Below are 18,940 nucleotides of genomic sequence, written 5' to 3'. Positions count from 1 at the left end.
CAACGGCCAGAAGGAAAACAGTCTTAGCTGTTAGCCATTTAATATCCACTGAGCCCAGTGGTTCAAACGGCGGTCCTTGGAGAGCCCTCAGGACCACAGCCAAATCCCAAGGCGCCACAGGTGGAACAAAGGGCGGCTGAAAACGGAGAACACCTTGCATAAAGGTGCGCACATCCGGGATTGTAGCAATCCTACGGTGAAACCAGACAGATAGGGCCGAAACCTGTACCTTCAAAGAAGCAAGGCGAAGCCCATGATCTAGTCCCGCTTGCAGGAAGGCGAGAATCCGAGACAGACGAAACTCCCGCGGTGCATAACCTCTCGGTCGACACCACTGGAAGAACGTATGCCACACGCGATGATATATCCTCGCGGAAGACGGTTTCCGAGCTCGTAACATGGTACGCACCACAGAGCTGAAAAACCCCCAGGACCTCAGCATGGCCGTCTCAACAGCCACGCCGCCAAAGACAGCCGAGTCAGGTCCGGGTGAAGACAAGGACCCTGAGACAGAAGGTCCGGTTGTAGCGGCAACCGCAGAGGACTGTCCACGGACAGACCCTGAAGGTCTGAGAACCAGTGCCGTCTGGGTCACGCGGGAGCTATCAACAGGAGCGTCCCTCCTTCCTGTTTGAATTTCCGGATTACCCGTGGAAGAAGGGAGACCGGAGGGAACAGGTATGCGAACCGGAACGTCCACCGGACGGACAGAGCATCCACCAGAGACGCCCCTTCGTCTCTTGTGCGAGACCCGTACACCGGCAACTTGTTGTTGTGCCGGGACGCCATGAGGTCGATTTCTGGAAGACCCCACCTGTCCACCAGTAGTTGAAAAACGTCCGGGTGCAAGGACCATTCCCCTGGATGAACGTCGTGGCGACTTAGAAAGTCCGCCTCCCAATTTAGCACTCCCGGGATGAAGACCGCTGATATGGCCGGAAGATTGCGCTCCGCCCAAACCAGGATCCGAGAGACCTCTACGAGAGCCGCCCGACTGCGAGTTCCTCCTTGCCTGTTTATGTAGGCCACGGTGGTAGCATTGTCCGACTGGACCTGCACCGGGTGACCCTGGAGAAACCGCTGTGCCTGCAGGAGAGCATTGAAGACCGCACGGAGTTCCAAGATATTTATTGGAAGCTCCGCTTCTGTCGGTGTCCACCTGCCCTGGAACAAGTGTGGACCCGAAACTGCTCCCCAGCCCCGAAGACTGGCGTCCGTTGTCAACAGGACCCAATTTGGAACCCAGAACGGACGTCCCTTGTTGAGGTGGGTCGTCTTTAACCACCACGCAAGGGACAGGCGAACCTCCGGGGTGAGCACAATCGTCTGGAATTCAGAGACTGAGGCAGCCCGTTCCACTTGGACAGGATCAGGTGCTGCAGAGGTCAGGAGTGAAACTGGGCGTATTCCACCATGTCGAACACCGACACCATGGAGCCCAGTAACCTCATCGCCGAGTGTAAGGACACCCGGCGGCTGTGCAGACAACTGCGCACCCTTGACTGTAAAGCAGAGATCTTGTCCTCCGTCACGAAGATCCTTTGCTGTCCCGAGTCCAATAAGGCTCCAAGATGCAGAATCCTCCGAGACGGGATTAGAGTGGACTTCTGCCAGTTGATTAGCCAGCCGTGCCGTTGCAGCAGTGCAATGGTCAGGTCCAAGTGGTGTAACAGGAGCTCTGGAGATCCTGCCACCAATAACAGGTCGTCCAAGTACGGCAACATGCGGACTCCTTGCAGCCGCAGAGAAGCCGCCATGACCGCCATAGCGTCCTGTATGTCCAATGACACCATGTAGTCCCCAGGTTCCAGCGCCAGAATGATGGACCGTAGGGTCTCCATCCGAAACTTCGGGACCCGCAAAGACTTGTTGAGTGCTTTGAGGTTGAGAATCGGACGATATGACCCATTGGGTTTCTGTACCAAAAATAGATTTGAATAGAAACCCTGGCCCCTCTGGGAGAATGGAACAGGCACTATAACTCCAGCCTGGAGCATAGTGTGCAATACCTTCCGCAGCTCCGTAGCCTTGTTCCGGTCTGATGGTAGACCCGTGGTGAAGAATCGAGCCGGGGGTCTGTGCCGGAAGGAGAGGGCGTACCCGTGAGAGACCACCTCCAGAACCCAAGTGTCTGTCGTAGTGAACGACCAACACCGGGAGAACTGCAGCAGGCGGCCTCCCACCCTGGGATCCCCCAAGGGGAGACCCGGACCGTCAGGCCGCAGGCTTGTCATCTGGCTTGGGGGCCGGACGTCTGGTACTCCATGCCTGTTTCCGGGGCTTGACCGATTTCTTAGGGCCAGCCTGTCGAGGAAACGACTGTGGTTTGGGCCTGCCCTGGGCCCTAGATGACCGAAAGGACGATGGTCCAGAACCAGAAGGAGCAGCGGCCGACGGGAGACAAGCAGATTTGGCTGCCGCCAGCGTGGCCACAATCTTATCCAGATCCGGACCGAAGAGAACTTCTCCGGTAAACGGCAACGCTTCCAGACCTTTCTTGGATCTGCGTCCGCCTTCCAGGATCGCAGCCACAAGGTGCGACGAGCAGCTACCGCTGCTGAAGAAATTCTAGACACCAGAGTACTAATGTCTAGAGCCGCCTCGTTGATGTAGGTGGCCGAATCACGGAGATTGCCAATCAACTCCGCCTGTTCGGCCGGACAGTCGGATTCAAAAGAAGCCTCTAATGAATCCGCCCAGCGCTCCATCGCTCTGGCAACCCAGCAAATGGCCATAGCCGGCCGTGCTGCCCCCCCTGCAAGGGAATAAGCGGACTTCAGGCAGATTTCTACCTTGCGGTCCGTAGCATCCCTAAGGGAGGACATGGATGGCATCGGCAATGTGGCACTACGGACAAGACGGGTCACGTGAGAATCCACCTGTGGAGGGGATTCACACTTAGCAAAATAATTATCCGCGAACGGATAAGCCACCGCCAGGCGTCTCTGCGGCTGGTATCTTTTGCCAGGTTGTTTCCACGCCTCCTCTAAATGGTCCACCAACTGACCCGAAAGAGGAAAGACTGTGGCATCGCCCTTCACATCTTTGAAAAAGGCATACTTAGATTTGGCCGCTGGGGGAACTTCGTCCTCAATCACCAAGGCTGTGCGGACCGCCCGAATAAGTCCAGGAATATATACTTTGGACTTAGCATCAGCGTCCTTAGTATGGAAAGGTTCCTGATCGTAAGGATCCAGAATCTCCCCATCATCAGACGTCCCTTCGTCATCCTCATAAGGAGCGGACAGAGACGCCACCGGCCTTTTATGAGGCCGCATCACAGACTCCCCTTGCAACACATCCGACAAGTGCTGTACAGAACTCGTCAGGGAGTTAACCCACGCTGGCTCCTGAGAACCCGGGAGCGGGGAAATAGGGAGACTGTGGGGTACCACCAATTGTCGTGGGAACCCCTGCATGGGTGACGACACCACAGACTGCTGGGACAAACCCATCGGAGTAAACGCGGGCTGCGGAGCTAACTGGCCCACTAAAGCTGTTAACGCCTGAGCGAAACAAGCCCAGGGCGGCTCCTGTACCGGTGCTGTAACCGTAATAGGCCGCGCCATGGACAAACACTGCCGGCAAAGGCCCTCCGCGCTACCCTCCCCCTCCGCTAACGGTACTTTGCACGTGGTACACTGTAGCCGGAGGGGAAAATCACTTTCAGACATGATGGCACCACGTATGTGACCTCTCTCACCAATTAAGTATTAAATAGGCGAGAGACCACCCTGCAGCACCGCACCGCAAGGGCTTTAGCAGAAAGAACAGGGACAGTAATAAAGCTGACAGTTTAGAGAAGAAAAGTTACAGGCAGCGCTAGCACAGTCACATACAATGCAGAGAAATAACAATTCCTGCACTAACAGCGCTGATCACTCAACTACACAGACACAGGGCCTGGTAGGACACAGCGCTGCATACACAGACCTGAGCCACAGCGGAGGAGAGGTATGCGGGGGGACCCAGACCACGATGCTTCCTTCCAGACTTCCAGCAGCGTTCACCATGCGTTGCAGAGAAGATGGCCGCCGAGGAGCAGAGAGAAGCTGGCCTGGGGGAGGAGCGCTGACACAGGACCAGTCAGCACAGTGCAGAGAGGGCTGTGTGCAGCGGGGGAGGCGCCGGCTGTGAGACAGGGAAGGCGCGCTCCCCTGGCATGCATTTAACCCCTGGGACGCCGCAGCGCTACCGCTCTGCTGCGGTCCGCTGTCCCAGGGGGTAGTGGAAGCGCAGGTTGGTCGCCTGGCTCCACGCTGCAGCCAGTCCCCAGGGAGCCCCCTGCCTGGGGACTTAGGACCATGTGATCAGCGGGGACCCACCGCGGGACCCCGCTGCTTACCTCTGTCCCCCTTGAATCCGGCCATGGTCCGGAGCATCTGGGGTCACCGCTAGCTGTGACCCCAGACGCCCACCAGCATCCCCGGATCAGTACCGGCGTTCTGGTACCGGCGGGGTGTAGGGAAGACAGCATGGACGTCAGGACTGACTGTCCATGCTGTTCATCCAGATGTGCAGCCACAGCTGCATGAAGAAAAAGCTTCAGGGGCTCTTCTAGCCCCCACTCCAACAGGTGCACCCGACTCCGGCCGGGCACCAAACTAAACTGAGGTGCCTTGGCCCGGGGGCGGGGTATAGGAGGGGGACCTAGTGCATCCTGGGAGGCTGAAAGCTTAACTCTTTGGTGCCCTGCGACTGACGTCACACCTATACCCCAAGGTATCCTGTGGAACCCTATGGACCCTGAAGTAGAAAATAGCCGATGTCACCTTTGCCTGCTTAAAGTTTGGATATTTGGACTTAGGAGCCGGAGCTTCATACTCTATATCTAAAATGCACCGCACCGCCTGCACCAATGCTGGGACATTAATGGTAGACCTTGTCTCCACCTCCTGAGCAGGGGAATCTGAATCAGAATCCTCATGCAACTCGCCCTCATCCGAGGACGCATCTGAGTCTGATAACTGCGCAGACTGGGATGACGGAACAGTGCGTTTAGACGCCTTGTGAGGCTTGTCACTACGCAACATGGATTGAAAAGCCGAAGAGGAAGCTGCCAAACTCTGTACAGAATTGGAGAAAACATCGACCCACGGAGGATTAACTGGCGTTAGACCTTGAAATGGGATGACGGACTGCTGCGTCATAGGAGAAGACTGTACATACATAAGGAACCCCGTATATGGATGAACTGTCTGGGACCCAGGGGGAGACTGCAACAATTGCGGTACACCCGGAGAAGAAGGGATGGCGGGTTGTGTTAACACCCTATGTGAAAGAGAGGTCGGAACCGCTAGACGGTCCGCGATGGAAACCAGCACTTGGGAAAACATTGCCCACGGTGGATCCTCTCCCGAAGGTGCGGGATTAGAGGGACCCGGTAACTGACGGCACCGGACACACACACCATCCTGCGCTAAATCCTCCAAACTCCCCGCTGCAGCGCATCGTCTACAAGTGAGCAGATTGGGAGCCGCGGAGCGCTCAACTTCCTCATCAGACATGCTAAACAATTGATATAGATATATATATATATATATATATACACCCAAAGAAATATAGCAATAAATTCTGGGAAGCTTCTCGCTTACAAGTGTGCCGCACACAAGTCCCCAAATATGGCAACGTGTAGCACACAACCGTATGTGACCGACCTCACAAATACGTGATTTATATAAGTGAGATCCGTGAAAAAGCCCTTCCCACACACACCTGCCGGGGCCGGAGGAGAAGGAAAGGGATAGGTATAGACTGACAGTAAAGTTTATGAAAAACAGTAGATACAGTCAGGACTAGCAAAAGTCACATACAATGCAGAAAGATAAACAGCCTGCACTTTTACACTATAATCAACCTGCCCAGATTCAGTGTCTGGGAGGGCTATAGCGCTGTGTACAGTAACCTTTTAGGAGGGGAGAGGTACACAGGGGGATCGACCACACACCGCCAGAAAGAACTGCGCTGCCCATCCAAGAAAAGATGGCCGCCGGAGAACTCAGTGGGGGAGTGGCCGCAGGAGGAGCAGCTCAGCAGTGCAAGAACACAGAGCTAAAGGTGCGCTGAGCTGAGGGGAGGAGCCGCTAAACAGGGAAGGCTCTCTCCCCTGGCTAGTGTTTAACACCCAGGACGCCAGTTCCCGATTACCGGCACAATGACCCTGGTGGTCTAGCGGTCGGCGGGGTATGCCTGCATAGGGGGAGCCCGCCGCCACTTACTAGCGCCTCCGGTCTATCCCCTGAGACCGGAGGCTAAGGACTGCATACATCGAATACCCGCGGGTCACCGCAAGCAGTGACCCACGGCTTACCTTATCCCGGTCGCGTCCGGCAGCAGTCCAGGGAGAGCCCAGAGCCTGTGCTAGTGCAGGCTCTGAGGTCCCGCCGCGATCCCCAGATCAATACTGGCGTCGCGGCGCCAGCGGGGATGGAGGAGCAGCAGCTTAGACGTCCAATGGACAGTCTGAAGCTGCCACTCATAAAAAGTGTTAAAAAAATTAATTAATTAATTAAACTAAAGATAAGCTTAGGGGCTGCCCAGCAGCCCCCCTGCGCTAGGGTGACCCGACTCCGGCCGGGCACCAACTAAAACTGAGGTGCCTGTGGCTGGGGCGGGGTATATAGGAGGATGGACCGTGCATCCTGGGAGCAGCAAAGCTTTAACTGCGTGGTGCCCGTGGATCCAAATCCAGCTATAGCCCAAGGTCACCCGTGTGGACCCCCTATGGAACCTGAAGTAGAAACAGAGGGCCTGATTCAGACCCGCTCGCAAGCGGGTCCATGTTGGCCCAGTGCGCATGCGCACGAGGGAGCCGGCTCTATCGTGCGCATGCGCGAGACCTGGATAGCGACGGGCACCCACAGCTATGCGAGCGGCCAGGAGGCCGCTCAAAAAAAAGACAGAGGGATGGCCCTGATTCAGAGCGAGCGCTCTGTCAGAGCGTCCGGCTCTGAATCAGGGCCAGAGTTCACTGTACAACATCTAATCAGTGTGCTGCTGTGGGAATTGATTTGGTAGATTGGTTGTGATTTTGTGGTAATGCAGAATAGACTTGTATAGAGGAGCTGAACCATCTATAGATGAATATAGTTAAAGTTAGGGCCCCTACACACGGAACTATATTGCTAACGAACAAATGGATTGGAATGATAAATCAGCAATATTGTTCCGTGTGTATGCACGATATCTTGCATTGCGCGCTCCCGAGGGGTCTTACTTTACCTTGTCTGATCTTTCTGCATGTTGAAAAGATCAGGCGAATCGACTGACGATCCCATGCAGCACTATGGGGGGGGGGGGGCGGCATATCAGGCAGTCAGCCAACGGATCGCCCCGTGTGTATGGAACGCCCAATATGTCGGCCCTCGGATCGTCGGACGCATCGGTGGGTACTCATCGTACCGTGTGTACCCACTTTTAGACTGTAAGACAACCTTCATTTATTGGGTTACTCTTGCTAACCTGTAATATTTATTAAATAAATTCTTGATATTTTGTATCCCTTCTGTTTTTTCACAACCTCTGCAACTCTGTAACCTAAGCACATACAGCAGAGCAGAGAAGATCGGTGCTGTGCATCTTCAGCTGGGTACACACTAGACGATGCAGGGGCAAACATAGGTTTCCAAATGCTTAATTTTAGAGCAAGTGTGGCCAGTCCAGGAAAAGGGTATAAATAGCACTTAGCCAGCTTTAATATGTGTCATACAAGTGTAGTGTATGTAAGAATTCCAACATATACAGGACCAGCGATCACATTAACCCATCAGATGCTGCAGTAGGGCCATCCTGCCTGAGATTAATGTTTTTATGTCAAATGTAGGCTCCATTCCAGAGCACTGGAGCAAGTCTAGGAGTTTGGGGGAGTGGTAGAAGAATCAAGCACTATAGTGTATACAATAATTATAATTATCTCTATAGTAGTGCACCCCTAACAGTGCATGTTTTCCAGATCTCCTATTTGGTGCACCGGTGTAATCATTACTGGCTGTGGTAATTATTTCACTCTCTAGTAAAATGTAATTATATATAGTGTAAATTGTGGTCATGGTGTGGGCTGGAGGGTTTTCAGGTAACCGGAACCTCCACCCCCACCCCCGCGTTTGCCTATGCGATGTGTGTACCCAGCAACGGCACGATATATCAGGCGGTCCGTACACACTACACAATTTAGTGTATGACCGCCAGATACATCGTTTCTCCGCTGCATCCAGAAGCACCCAATGGGATGATGAGCAGGACACTGATGTAATCCACACATCATGATCTTCTCACAGTCACCAGATCTAAACCCAAGGGATCATTTATGTGATATTCTGGACCAACACCACAGACAGCAATTCCGCCATCATTTACGAAGTTGCTATAGAGTAACTTTCAGATAAAAGAACGACAGTCATTGGTAGACTCAAAGGCATGGTATATACAGACAATAGTGGAAATACACAGTAGCTTTATGTCCTATTCAGTGACTTTTTATTTATTGTAACCATTGTCAGGATATGCACTTTTCTCACTCAGGGGGAGATATATCAAGCCTTGGAGAGAGATACAGTGGAGAAGTTGCCCATAGCAACCAATCAGTTTCTAGCATAGTCATTTATCTAACACAGTCTATAAAATGATAGTTAAAGGCTGAATAGTTGCTATGGGCTCTCTTGGGGAGGAGATGTATCAAACCTTGGAGAGAGATAAAGTACCAACCAATCAGCTCCTAACTGTCATTTTTCAAACACAGCCTGTAAATGGACAGTTAGGTGGGTACTTTATCTCTCCATTTTATCTCTCTCTAAAGAAACATCTCCCCCTTGAAGTCTTGCTACATCAGTACAATACGAAAACCCTTATTGATTCGCTCATTAGCTCCTGCCTTAATCACTACAAACTCCTACTCTGGCCTTCCCCTCACATATCTTTCCCATCTAAAACCTGTCCTAAATGCTACAGCGACACTGATCTTCCTCTCTCGCCACACCCCATTTTCTATCACTATACAAATACCTACACTGGCTCCCCTACTGAACCTCACCTTCAAAGCTCTGGCCAAGTTCTCCCCTAAACACATTTCTGACCTCGTCATGAAATACACTCAGGACCTGATTTAGACCTGCTCGCTAGCAAGCGGCCGCTCGTTGCAAACGATGCTCGCTAATGTGCGCATGCGTGTAGTTCACAGTGCGCGTACGCAAACTAGTACGAGCGATCGGAATGTGCTCGCTCACCCTGCAAAGACAGCCCAGTGGAATGAGTGACAGGAGAGGCTGTTTGTGGGTGGTAACAGGGGTAGGCCAGTAGTAACGGGGGAGTGGACTTGCGGAAACAGGCATGCCAGAGTGTTTCCACGCCGTTTCTGGGACGTGCATAATTAACAGGCAGCGTCATAGTACACGTCACCTGGTTGAATAATACACTGAAGTGCTCGCAGTGCTTGTTGGTAGGGTACAGTCAACCGCAAGCGCTGCGGTCAGATCCGATGGAACCCGATGTACCGATGGTTGTATATACTTCCTGGAGATGACATACGCTAGTGGGCGGCTAAAGACAGGCTGGTGGGCGTCTGTAAACACAAAGTGATCGCTCGCCAAGACATAGTGGGCGGGCTTATGCCTTGCCGTACGAGCGGCTGCCTTGATGTCACTTAGCTGAAGTTCCATACGCTGGGAGCGAGCGGCCGCATCTAGCGAGCGGGTCTGAATCAGGTCCTCGGTCTCATCATGGCTATAGTGCTGAGGTCAATTCCCAACCTTAGCCATAACTGTGTGGAGTTTGTATATTCCACCCATGGTTGTATGAGTTTTCTTGGTCTGGTTTCCTCCACACTCCAGAAATATACTGGTAGGTTAGTTGGCTCCCAACAAAAATGAGCCCTAGTGTATATGTGTGTAAACATGTGGTAGGGAATATAGATTGTAAGTTCCACTGGGGCAGAGGCAGGTGTGAATGGACAAATATTCTCTGTAAAGCGCTGCGGAACATGGGTGGGCTATATAAATAAGTGTTAATAAATAAATAAATAATAATGTATGGCCTTTTACTCCATATAAATTATAGGCAACTTATAACAGTTTTAGCTTATACTGATTGCTGATTTTATCCCTGTTTAGAGTATATACACAACTAGGATATAATCCCTCTGAGAAATAGGGCATACCCTCTAAGACGCAGAAATAGTTCCCACCTTAGTAAATCTCACCATGAATGCCTACATCGATGAGGATCAAAATTTATTTTACATTACAACAGCTTCCATAAAGATAATGCACGGATGATATTTCAGCTGACAGCTCATACACCGTACAGATTTCATTATGTGAATATTTTAATCTTCCAGACATATGTAATTCGGATTTGCCTGTCAGATAAAGAAGCCCTGAATGCTGATGAAAACAAACTATGATTTCTGTTTTTTTTTCCCTTCTCTCTTCAATATAGCTTAGCGGTGTTGAACAATCCTGGTGCTGGGCGTCTCCACATAAATTACATGCTCCAGATTGCTCCAGTGAGGAAGGCAGACTGTGCATTAATGTCTCATCCGATGGCAGTGGTTGCCATGGAAACAAGACCCCACCAATGTATTGTGCCAACAGTCCTCCGATGGTCTGTCCCCAGTCCCCAACCTGGGGTGTCTGTGCGTCCCTCCTCCCCCCTTTTCCTAATCCACATACAAAAGGACACAATGAAACAGAAGGGTGATGGGTCTGACAGGCCGAGCACTGCCAGTGTGATCTTAATATGTGTGATGCGACTGAGGGCATGACCACCTCAGATCATGATTGCATCTGTATGCACATAAATAGTGGTATACTACCAGTTACACATTTGTGTGTCATACGGGTGTGATATGTATTACCGCCGGGCGCATGGCCGGCGGTTCAATTCCCGACAGCGGCTGCCGGACAAAGGAGGAAATCCTGATCGTCCTAAAGGTAAGTATTTACTAACCTAACCCCCCTAACCCTAACCCTCCTTAGGCTGCCTAACCCTAACCCCCCCTCCAAGTGCCTAAATCTAACCCCTCTTCCCCCGCTGCCTAAACCCCCGGGGGTGCCTAACCCTAACCCTCCCTCCCCCTAGCCTAACCCTAACCTCCCGGGGGGGTGCCTAACCCTAAGTCCCCCCCCGGGAGCTCCAAAACTAACCCTCCTCCCCCCGCGTCTGTCCGCTGCGGCGCCCGGCATCCGCTCGATCAGGATGCCGGGCGCCGGTCTCCTGACGTCGGGCAAATTACAGGCGTCTACATTTAGACGCCTGTCATTCGTCCCTAGTCAGGATAAAGCAGTCTGAAAGCCGGTGGTCGGCATTTAGACCGTCGGGTTCCAGACTACATCCCTGTCATACTACACATTTATGTGTCACTGGTAGTATGCTCTTACTACATTCAGTCGAAAGCTGTGATTTTGCGATTTTTACAGAGCACAGGTAGTTGTGACAAGACAGTTACATATGTGTGTGTCTGTCATGCAGTGTGTGTGTGTTTGTCAAGTAGAGTAGCATGTACTTGTAATTAATAAAGTTAGCATGCATAACAGGCGAACATGGTTTAGTTATAACAGATATGCAGTAAGCATGTTTGACAGGCAGACCACAGTTATGTGGTTGGCAAAGTAATGTGCACATGCACCAGGATGGCAAGTGAGTACATGTGACAAACTGAGCACGTGAGTATCTGCAACAGGCAGACCGGTACCTGTGACAGACAGGCTGAGCAGCGAGTATATGTGATAGGCATATATGACAGGCAGAAGAGGGAGTTACTGTGAGCACCTGTGACAGGGTAAACAGAGAGTACCCATAACAGACTTGAGCAGTGAGTACCCATTACAGAGAAAGCAGTGAGTACCTGTTACAGGCAGAGTAGTGAGAATAATCGACAGGAGTCTGACAAGGAGAGCAGTGAGTACTATTGACAGGCAGAGCACTGAGTATAAGTGACAGGCATGTGATAAGAACGCTGAGTACCTATCACAGGCAGATCCTGAGTACCTGTGACAGGCAGAGCACTGATTATATGTGAAAGCCGTGTGACAAGGAGAGCAGTGAGTACCTGTGACAGGCATAACACTGTGTACTAGTGATAGGCAGGTGTGACAGGTGTGTGACAAGGAGAGCAATGAGTACCTATGACAGGCAGGGAACTGAGTATAAGTGACAGGCGTGTGACAAAGAGACAACTGAGGACCAGTGACAGGCAGAGCACTAAGCAACAGTAACAGGCAGAGCACTGAGCACCTGTGACAGGCACAGCACCCGAGTCAGAGCACCTAGCTTCTGTGACAGGCAAAGTACTGAGCACCTGTGACAGGCAAAGTACTGAGCACCTGTGACAGGCAGAGCACTGAGCACCTGTGACAGGCAGAGCACCCGAGTCAGAGCACCTAGCTTCTGTGACAGGCAAAGTACTGAGCACCTGTGACAGGCAGAGCACTGAGCACCTGTTACAGGCAGAGCACCTAGCTTTTGTGACAGGCAGAGCACTGAGCACCTGTGACAGTCAGAGCACCTAGCTTCTGTGACAGGCAGAGTACTGAGCACCTGTGACAGGCAGAGCACTAAGCACCTGTGACAGGCAGAGCACCTAGCTTCTGTGACAGGCAGAGCAGTGAGCACCTGCGGGAGGCAGCGCAGTGAGCACCTGTGGCAGGCAAAACAATTTAATATTTGTGGCAGGCAGAACAATGAATACCTGTGGCAGGCAGAACAATGAATACCTGTGACAGGAAGAGCAGTGAGTACCTGTGGCAGGCAAAACAATGAATATTTGTGGCAGGCAGAACAATGAATACCTGTGGCAGGCAGAACAATGAATACCTGTGACAGGAAGAGCAGTGAGTACCTGTGACATGCAAATCAGTGAGTACATATAACAGACAGAACAGTGACTACCTATGACAGGCAGAGCAGTGAGTACCTGTCTCAGGCAGAGCAATGAGTACCTGTGACAGGGAGAGCGGTGAGCACTTGTGACAGGCAAAGCAGCGAGTACCTGTGACAGGCAGAGCAGTTAGCATCTGTGACAGGCAGAGCAGTGAGTACCAGTTACAAGCAAAGCAGTGAGTATCTGTGATAGGCAGAACAGTATTTGTGACAGGCAGAGCAATGTATATTTGTGTGGGCAAAGCAGCACGCATCAATAATCAGCACTATGTATTCATTATAGACAGTGCAGAGTGTATAAATGCATAAAGGCTGTGTACTGTCCCCTCCTGTACAATAATAGCCTTATCTATTCACTAGTAGCCACAAGCACCACTACAGTCCACAGAAAATTGATTAAGTTATACACCTGCTCAGCACGCATTATGATATATATATATATATATATATATATATATATATATATATATCCTGTGCAATTCCACCCAGGAAACCCGATGTATTAGGCTGGCATGTTATTCACAGCAGGCCCATTTATGTTATGTAACCACCATCCACATTGAATCATCACTACTGATGCACTTGGTTATAGATAGAGAAGCAGTATACATTGTAGCTGCACTACGTACTTACTGAAGACACAGACAGTTCATTAATATTAGTATTTATTGAAATGTCTAAGTAGATACTATCTCATTGCACAGGATCGTTGTCTTAGTGAATTCATTGCACGGTACCAAAATACATCCCCAAATATAGGTCACTACATCCTAAATAAACAATGACTGTTATGCTTACTGTACACTCCATGCATTCTGTAATATCATAAATGCAATGTTCCTTTGAAGCCTTGACTTAACCAAGGAGTACCCGGCAGAATGTACATTGCAGGGCGCACACACATAAATACACAGGATGGTATGGTACACTGGGCAACCCTGGATATAGTTCTAAAATAACAAGCTGCCTCTTGACAATTTCATGAGCCACTCTACCTACTTATACACATATAACAACAAATCCATCATCATTCACCAACCTACACCTTACACTGCAACCTGTACTATATACCTACACGCACAGCATCCTCCAGCCTGGCACCATGTACACACACAGCATCCTCCAGCCTGGCACCATGTACACACACAGCATCCTCCAGCCTAGCACCATGTACACACACACCACATCCTCCACCCTGTACACACAAACACAGTATCCTGCACCCTGGCAACATATACAAACACATAGCATCCTCCATACTGGCACCAAGTACACACACAGTATCCTGCACACTGGACACACACACAGCATCCTGCACCCTGTACATACACCATATACACTCACAGCATTCTGCACCAAGTACACACAGTATCCTGCACCCTGGCTCCATACACACACATAGCATCCTCCACCCTGGCACCATCTACACATACAGTATCCTATACCCTGACACCATACACACACAGTATTCTCCATCCTGTACATACACACAGTATCTTGCACCCTGGACCCATATACACAGACACACACAACATCCTGCACATACACACAGTATCTTGCACCCTGGCACCATGTACACACACAGTATCTTGCACCCTGGCACCATGTACACACACAGCATCTTCTATGCTGGCACCATGTAAACACACACACACAGCATCCTCCATCCTGGCGCCATCTACACACACAGTATCCTGCGCCATGTACACACAGCATCCTTCACCCTGGCACCACGTACACACACAGCATCTTCCACCTTGCACCATGTATACACACATCCAACAGCTACACACTATCCACTGGCACGCACAGATGGTCATGCATACAGACAGGCTGGTGTCTGCAGCAGACGTGATGCCAATCACTGAGCTCCCACTCACCGTGATGCGAGGAATGTTCTTCTTGCCCTGGTAGGACATGTTTGCGGATCTCCCCTCAGAGCAGGGCGGACGCGGGGCTGTGTGCTGAGGACGGAGGGTGCAGAGGAGGAGGAGGATGCGCTGCTTCTGCCCCCAATCTTCCTATCTATGCCCGGGATGCAATAAAGGACTTGCAGCAATCAGCAGTGCGCATGCGCGGCGCCACTCCCTGTCCTCATCGGAGGCAACAGCTCCCGGCTGCTGTAATTGGCTGCGGCGGCGGCCGCTATGCTAATGAGGAGCCCGGCCGGTGGGCGGGGTCACTTGGAAGGATGCAACGACGACTGCAATGCAGGGGAGCCGGGAATCATGGATGTGCTGCAATCCAGTGAGCGAGTGCCGCCTGGTGATGATGCAGCGCAATCCAATGAGTGAGTGTCACCTGGTGATGCTGCAGCGCAATCCAGTCCCGCCTGGTGATGCCGCAGCGCAATCCAATGAGTGAGTGTCACCTGGTGATGCTGCAGCGCAATCCAGTCCCGCCTGGTGATGATGCAGCGCAATCCAATGAGTGAGTGTCACCTGGTGATGCTGCAGCGCAATACAGTGAGTGAGTGTCACCTGGTGATGCTGCAGCGCAATCCAGTACCGCCTGGTGATGCTGCAGCGCAATCCAGTGAGTGAGTGCCCCTGGTGATGCTGCAGCGCAATCCAGTCTCGCCTGGTGATGCTGCAGCGCAATCCAGTGAGTGAGTGCCGCCTGGTGATGCTGCAACGTAATCCAGTGAGTGAGTGGCGTGCCGCCTGGTGATTGATAAATTGCAATCCAGTGAGTAAATGCCGCTGGTAGATGGGCTGGTGCAGCCTGGTGATTGATGCGTTTTACTTTTAATCCAGTGAGTAAATGCCGCTGGTAGATGGTCTACAACTTCCAATCCAGTGATAGCAAGTGCTGCCTAGAGATGCTGCAGCGCAATCCAGTGCCAGACTTTGGAACACAATCAGTGCCAGTTGTCATTAAATGATGCACATCCAGATGCAGTGGCTAATACAGCAAATGCCAGCTGGTGTGCTTGTCAGTGCAATCCAGTACACTGCACTGCGATAGAGGATGTTGCTGTACTGTGAAGTTATGTGATACAAAACATGACAATGAAGCAGTTTGATAATTTATGCGGGCCATACATCTATTGGGCCAATCCCAGATTCCCCATTGCCAATCCGACACAAGGATCATCAGACTCCGATGACCATCGCGGGGGATCAGCAAAATCCAATATATGAAAAATCCCAGGCTCGCCGATTTATGAGTCGGGATCGGCGAAGATTGTCCAGGATTTTACCGGTCACCCTAACCAGGCATCGGCGGAGCCGGAAATTGCCCGATATCTTTATGTGAGCCATACATCTTAGCGGTGGTTCCCCAATGGCGAACCATGAATTGGCAACATCTCAAGGGATCAGCAAAATACAAGTTAAAAATCCCAGACGTGCCGATTCTGATCATTTTAGAGTCGGAATCAGTGAATTGAGATTGTCCAACATGTTGGATTTTGCCGATCACCCAACCCAGGCATCGCCAGAACGGGGAATTGCCACTATACATTGTTGATGTATGGCCACAATTACACCCTTTATTAATAAACCTGCAGATATACTGCTATACAATGGAGGCTTAAGACTAATGGTGCCCATACATCAGCAATTCATTTGGGTAATTTCCTGTTCTGCCAATGTCTGGGTCGGTTGATTGGCAAACTCCAACATGTTGGACAATCTCAATTCGCCGATTCTAACCCAAAACTAATCTGTATCGGCGAGTCAGGGATTTTTAACAACTATTTTGCAGATTCCAGGAGAAATTGCTGATCAGCAGAATATTTCCGCTTAAATGTACGGCATGGATAATATGGACCCTGGGCAACAGGAAGCACCCCTCACCCCACCACCATCGTAATCCCATCCTGCCCACTGCCAATCACCGACATTGCAGAATAATTCCAAAACACTCCCAGACCAGGATGGCTTCTTTCAATTGATAAAAAGCAAATCTAACATAGACAGGCCTAGGCTTCATACCAACTTGTGATTTTTATTTTTTGCATTAAAAAAAGTAATTGCAGAGGCCAGTGAAACTGCATGCCAAACACAGTTGGCATGTATTTCATAAGTGTATTTTTACTTGGTTCATAATGTCATTGGAGTACACCTAAGGGCCTATTTATAACAAACTGCAGTTTTTGCCCATTAATTATCATCATTCACAGCAATAATAGATTAATTAACAGAGCTATTTAACATTAAAGGTGCATACACACACAACGATTTTTTGAACAATTATCGATAACTATAGTTTATCGTTCAATCGTTTAAATAATTGTTCACTTTCTGAGTTAAAACGATGAACGATCATCGTTCATGTGCGTTCACGTTTGTAGTTTGTAGTTCAGTCAGACTGACCAACTCAACATTTTTCAGTAAGTGAATATGCAAAAATCGTTTGTAGTTCAAAAAAATCGTTCATTACATTTAGTAAATTCTGTTGAAAAAATGAACGAAAATCGTTTACTAAAATCGTTAATTTACTAAATCGTTGTGTGTGTATGCAGCTTTAGTTCTTTCCAGGATAGTGACTCAGATACAACAAAGGGGCATATTAATTCTTGCAGTGTGCCCACGATAGCGAGGATTACTTATTGCTGCATTTTGGCGGCAATAAGAAATCCTTATTCGCTTGAATGTATTATTACTGAGACATCAGGACAGGGGCCCCGAGAGGAGCCAGTCCTGGCGATCAGTAGAAGTAAAGTGATCGCATCAGCATTCACTTTACTTTCTACTGCGGACAGCTGCTGTGCTAGTGTCCGTTGGCTACAATGGATGGCGTTAGCTGCCAGGGACAAGGTCTTAAAAAACCTATGGGGCTGCTTCTGCTGTGGGAAGGGACCATAGATATCTGCTGTTGTCCATCCATGGTATATCCTGGGGATCCTTAATATTTGCAGGAACCCACAAAACATTATTTGATACATAGGCCCTAAAGAGTTTATAGTATAGTGGCGACTTTCGCTGACGCTATAATTTTGGGTTCTTTCCCGGCCTACCTAAAACGGAGGGGAGGAGCGGCCAGCCTGCAGATTTTACCCATAGGTGAAACCCACTAAAGCCATACTCAGGTCATGCTTATTATATAGCCCCATTACGCCAACCCCAACCCTATGCAGACAGCGGTCATTGAAACGTTGGTGAGCTCTTGAAATATCTGTTATATCTCCGGCATTCAATTAGTCAGAAATAAGCTTGATATTCACTTGCTGTAAACACAGAGGCAGCATTTGGAAAAACATAACGCTGCCATACAGGGGTAATTGAAAATAATGGACCCATATACATCCATTGCACTAGAGTAGTAATACATAGGAGGAGGGTGCGCATGACATGAGTTCCACTGCAGTAGGAGAATAGGGCTGAGGGGACAGAGGGCCTGATTCAGAGCCGCTCGTAAGCGGCCGCTCCGAGCGATGTTCGCACATCTGCGCATGCGTATGGGTCGTAATGCGCATGCGCCAACCAGTCATTGCGGTTGGAAATCGAGTGCTCGCAAAATAGCGAGTGCCTGCTAATTTGAGTGACAGGATGAGGCGTTTGTGGGTGGTAACAGGGGAAGGTGCTTGAAAACGGGGAGTGGAGATCCGAACGCAGGCGTGCCAAACGGTCAAAACGGGCGTGCATAATTAACAAAGCAGCGTCATCGACCACGTCACTTGGTTGTTTCTTAGCCTGAACTGTTCGCATGATTGCGGTAGGAAAATCCTACCACAAGCACTGCGAGCAGTTCAGACGCCTTTCGATGTACTCGATTAATCAAATAAATAGCGGAGATGACGTAGGATGTGAACGGCCAGGGGGCGTCTTTACAAAATAGCGAGCGCATGTTTCGTCCGCTCGCTCAGACATAGAGGCGTCAACAGACCGCAAAGAGCGAGCGCTCAATTTAAATAGCCGGCCCCTTTTTCTGAACGAGCGAGCGCAAATAGCGTCCGGCTCTGAATCAGGCCCACAGTAAGTAGAGGCCTCATCCACTCCTATTCTAACCCACCAATGGTGCTACTATCTAATAATTACATTTTTATATAGTATAAGTATGATGACACCTCATGCACATAAATGTTCTGCAATGTATTTATTGCTCTATAAGGGTGCTGTGT

At 50.2% G+C, this 18,940-nt stretch overlaps 1 protein-coding gene across 2 annotated transcripts in view; it reads right to left on the bottom strand.

Moving 5' to 3' along the window:
- Nucleotides 1-18,940, bottom strand: part of DPYSL2 (dihydropyrimidinase like 2) — a 107,796-nt gene that overhangs the window by 64,859 nt on the left and 23,997 nt on the right. The window contains exon 1 of one of the 2 annotated variants that reach the window (XM_088443387.1): nt 14,754-15,217. The exons of the other annotated variant lie outside the window; for it this stretch is intronic. Within the exon in view, the coding sequence (XP_088299513.1) occupies nt 14,754-14,792 (39 nt within the window). The 5' untranslated portion in view covers nt 14,793-15,217. Of the gene's footprint in view, nt 1-14,753; nt 15,218-18,940 lie in introns of those variants that run through there. 2 annotated transcript variants of the gene reach the window in all.

Source organism: Taudactylus pleione, unplaced genomic scaffold (assembly GCF_031769625.1).
Source record: "Taudactylus pleione unplaced genomic scaffold, aTauple2 ptg000329l, whole genome shotgun sequence".
Classification (NCBI taxonomy): Eukaryota; Metazoa; Chordata; class Amphibia; order Anura; family Myobatrachidae; genus Taudactylus; species Taudactylus pleione.
Note: the sequence above shows the minus strand (reverse complement) of the source record. Positions and strands in the feature narration are given on the sequence as shown.